Raw genomic sequence first — 4,788 nt, 5'->3', positions numbered from 1 at the left:
TTTTATAGATGAGAAAATAGAAGCAGAGAAACATTAAGTAGCTTGCTCAAGTGAATAGTGTATGTTAGTCTGGGTTGACTAGAGAAACAAATCCAGGGAGACACTCTTATGTATAAAAAAGAGCTTTATATAAAGAGTAATTTTCTATTGAGAAAACATCCCAGCCCAGTCCAGAAAAAGTCCATAAGTCCAATATTAGCCCACATTTTCGATACCAATCTATAAATTCCTCTTCAGGCTCATACAACACATACAATGACGCTGAATGCAGAAAGATCACAGGCCAGTGGGTGGAAAGTCCTGTGAATACAGTGGTGGTGTCAGCATCTCAGCCCTGGCAGGGGTCTCCATGTGGCTTTTCCAGCTCTGTCACTGTAACTCCATGTGTCTTTTCAACAGGAAGAGTGTGTGTGTCCCGCCTGTAGCACGTTATTTATCTCTGTAGCACCTCCAAAATGAGATAATCAAGCTGTGACCTGATTGACAGGCTAACCTCCACCCCTTCATTCTTAATAATCTCATGTTGACATCAGATTATGTTACTATCACAAAGTGGCAGAATATGGATTTGAACCCACATTCCAAAGAGTAGACTATAAAATACTTTGGGATCATACACTCCATAAACAGTGTATGATGGCTATTTACATTGCCTTATTGTGTGTATATATGTTTTTACATGTCCCTGGTACAGATTACAACATGCACATTGAATTCTCTGACTTTTTTTTTCCACTTTCAAAAGAGACATTTATTTGAGATGCTTATGGTTTTTCTAGTATGGAGAACCAGAGATTACAATGTGCTAACAGAGGGCATGCTGTGGAGAAATCTATCTGGCTGATTGCCCAGAGACCTCACAGGGTGGCATTTCCTTGCTGAGTTAATGAAAACTTAGAGCTACTCAGTATAGCCAGAAAAAGCCAGGTGTTTGGTAATGGGAAGATCCTAAGATCAACTGGGTCTACAAGGGCAAGTGCCTTTTCAGAGACTAGACTTGTCCTGCCTGCCACCCCTTTGCTGATACCAAGATACCCTTTCTTAAGGTAATTCTGCTGGGTCGAAAGAGTCCTTGTATCCATTTTGAGTGATTTTATGAATCCAAGTGCTGGTATCTTATAGTGCAGGAAGTGATTTAGGTTTTCTGAATTTCTCTTTCTGTAAACATGGATTGACACTATTGCACAGCTCATAGGTTGTGGTGAAATTCAGTGAGAAGGTAAATGTGCAGATTAGCACCTGGAGCATAAATAGCTGTATTACTACCACTGTTGTTATTGATGTAGTCCTGTCAAACTCCCAGGTCAAAATATGCAAACTAAAATCTAATCTGGTAACTTCAATAAAACATTTACATTTCCACAGACTTCTCAGACCTTCCTGTTTCTATTTGTCTGAAAATCTGTTCTTCATGAAGTGGCTGCAGCGTAACATCTAGGAGTCAGTTTAATATTTGACAGGTCTCGATGAAGTGATCATGTAGCAAATTAGTGTTTTGGTAATTTAGCCATTTGTTAAAATAACTTTTGGCAAACAGGGATCTTGCACAAATTTGCCTAGAACGCCCTTTTGTGGTTCCAGTGTAATATTCATTCACTTGTAAGGAAGGAGGATATGCCAAGATTCACTATTCGATGACACATGTAGACTTTGAATATACGTGTGTTTGCCTGTTAGTGGAATATGTCCTTTATGCCAATTAAGTTTTGGGGGTGAAGACTTCTTTACTGTGCTCTAAGATTTCTGCTTAGAATATTGTATTAGGTCAATCATTTTTAAATCAAAGATTTCATGTGTGTGTGTGTGTGTGTGTGTGTGTGTGTGTGTGTATGTAAAATCTCCATCCCATATGCTTGAAATGGACATGAATGTCATTAAAGACCCCAAGGCCAATTCAGTTTAATGTTCCCTTCTTTTTCAGTCACTCAGACCAAATATTCGATCTGAGGATTGATGAATCTGGAGGTGTTTTTTTTTAATGAAGGAATTTTTACTTTATTATAGTTTATAAATATTTATTTTTCCCTGTTAAACCCTTCATTTTTTGTCCCCCCTCACCTCTGTTTCTTTCTTGTCTCTTTATATTATATTTTGTGATGGCCTCTTTTAGGAGGGTTTTATTAATTAAAAAAATTCTTTTCCATATACAGGTTTATTCCCAAACACCATTCTCCCGAAACACTCAATTTACCCATTAAATCTGCTAACCTATAGGTACATTTTTTTATTTAGCTATTCACAAGTTTTGAAATTACGTGAAGGAAGACATTATTCCACTATTTATAATTACAAGTATCCCCTACTGGATAAACTACTTTTACTGAGTTCTGTAAAATGTTACTTGCTAGAATCTGGAACGGTCAATAAAATGTTTATTATTTGAATTTATTATAATTTATAATGTTTGATGATATTTAAAACCATTTTCAGGATGAAAGTTCAATAGAAAGCGATGAATTTGATATGAGTGATTCAACACGGATGTCAGCTGTGAACTCTGACCTTAGCTCCAATCTCGAAGAAAGAATACAAAGTCCCCAGACCCTCCACGGCCAGCAAGATGGTAAGCCTTTCAGAATGAACAACAGCAGAAAATGAGTCAGAATCTGGTAAATAACCACTGGCTTGTTCTTGTGTGCAATTTTTATCTGTTTCTATGGGGACCAATTTTTGTGAACTTGGGTCATATTACCTATTTCATTACTTTGGGATTCAAGTGCTTTGCTCAACAGTAGGATGTTCACCTAATTTCTAAAGAGAACGCAGTTCTAAAATCCAAGCTTGTCAGTGTTTTGTTTCCTGATCTTAAAATTCATGTCCTGTTAATGCAGTTGGGCTTTCTGTGCTTTTTTCTAGCGTTAGTTTTAGGGGCCATTGTGCTGCCTGAGTTATGAGTTAAACAAGAATCGAATGATTCCATTTAGTGTTTTTCTCTTACCTAAAAACAAAGTTGCAGCCCAAAATATTGCCATTTAAAGTGACACTTTCAAAAGTGGTTTTTGGTAGGAGCAGATACTATGCTACAACTTCTGACTATCTCAATCAGCCATAAAGAAAATAAAGATCCCGCTTTCTGGTCTTGGTTCCAGCAGAGCTCCCTGACTCACGCGCTGTTCTTGGTGAGAAGCAAGCTTTATCTGCCTATCAAGAGAAGAGGTCGTTAACACTTTTGGTCTAATATTTTCAGAGATTCAAAAGTACAACAAAAAAACCCTCTTTGTTAATTTTTGTCTTTGTATCTATGAAGTTATATATACAAGTAAATGTGCCTTATTTGGATAATTGTAGATGAAATGTAAGGGATATAAATAGAAGAGAAAATTGGCCAATCTTATTCAAAATCAGTTATTTCTATAATTAGCAAGTTTACACGAACTATTTGACTATATAGTTTTGTTCTTACATCTGTTTATAGGGGAACTCATTCTATGCATTCTCTGATACTTGCTATTAAAAACTGTTTGCAATAGAGTGTTGAATTTCTAGTTGCTATTTGTACTCTATGTTGGCAAGGATTAAGAAATCCCTAATTATAAGCATACAGAGAGTATGAAAAAATAGGATTTCTATTTTTCTCATTTCAAATGAGTCTAAAGGATTTCAGTGTCCTTATTGGCATAAGTCATGAGGGAAGGAACACTGTTCTCATCAGTGATGCTGAAATTATATATTACTTACTACCTACTAGAATCACTGTTGCAGTAACCAATATGTTTATTTAGGGATGTAAAAAAGGAAACTATTCTGCTTTATAGTTATTATTCTCTTTTTCTAAAATATGGGTAGACATTTTTAGATTTTAATTTATTTGTATTTCTTTGAATGGAAATTCATATTTTTATTTTGTTTAGGTACAAAGAGGACTATTTCGTGATACCTGTGTCTCTATCTCAACTCGCTTGTTGGGTTAGCGAGGTCCCATGTTTTATATCATCATCACTCTTAGTTTAAAATGTTGGAGAATGTAAATAGCAAGAGGATGCTTCTCATGATGCAGACATGGTTTTCTTCATAGCACTGCCAGTTGTGGAGCCTTAATGTCATGATAAATCAACAATAATCTTAATAAATGCACTGGAATGACTTTAAATAGTGCTTTCTCTGGAGAGAAAACACTTCTGTGTTGGGCACAGGCCAAGTTCAAAACCACCATTCCTGTGCACAGGGACAATTCTCTGCCCTTATAAGGTCACTATGAGTTGGCATTGATTTGGTGGCAGGGAATGAGTGTGAGTGATGATAGACTGATGTATATTTCAAGGGTAAGGAAAAACTTACTTGTTCCTGCTCAAGTTGAGAAAGCTTAAATTTCTTAATTGTCAATTCATGTTTAGACTCCCTCTCAGTCTTGCCCCACTTCCCTCTTGATTCAGTTGGTTGGGCCTTCCTTGCCCCCCCTTTTTAAAAATCATTTTATTGGGGGCTCGTTCAACTCTTATCACAATCATACAGCCATCCATTGTGTCAAGCACAGTTTTACATTTGTTGCCATCATCATTCTCAAAACATTTGCTTTCTATATGTTTGAGCCCGTGATATCAGCTCCTCATTTTCCCCTTCCCTCCCTGCTCTCCCTCCCTCATAAATCCTTGATAATTTATAAATTATTATTTTGTCATGTCTTACACTGTCCGATGTCTCCCTTCACACACTTTTCTATTGTCCATCCCCCAGGGAGGAGGTTATATGTAGATCCTTGTAGTTGGCTCCCCCTTTGTACCCCACCTTCCCTCTACTCTCCCGGTATCACCACTCTCATCACTGGTCCTGAAAGGATCATCTGCCCTG

At 37.0% G+C, this 4,788-nt stretch overlaps 1 protein-coding gene across 4 annotated transcripts in view; it reads left to right on the top strand.

Moving 5' to 3' along the window:
- NOL4 (nucleolar protein 4) overlaps positions 1-4,788 on the top strand; it is a 387,938-nt gene that overhangs the window by 131,065 nt on the left and 252,085 nt on the right. For all 4 annotated transcript variants that reach the window (XM_004702942.2, XM_004702941.2, XM_045296177.1 and 1 more), the window contains one exon: positions 2,431-2,563. In XM_004702942.2, coding sequence (XP_004702999.1) covers positions 2,431-2,563 — 133 coding nt within the window. The remainder of the gene's footprint in view (positions 1-2,430; positions 2,564-4,788) is intronic.

The sequence above is a fragment of the Echinops telfairi genome, unplaced genomic scaffold (genome assembly GCF_000313985.2).
Source record: "Echinops telfairi isolate 266 unplaced genomic scaffold, ASM31398v2 ScPeMD7_7400;HRSCAF=8409, whole genome shotgun sequence".
Lineage (NCBI taxonomy): Eukaryota > Metazoa > Chordata > Mammalia > Afrosoricida > Tenrecidae > Echinops > Echinops telfairi.
The sequence above is the reverse complement of the archived record's forward strand: the minus strand, read 5'-3'. Positions and strand labels throughout refer to the sequence as shown.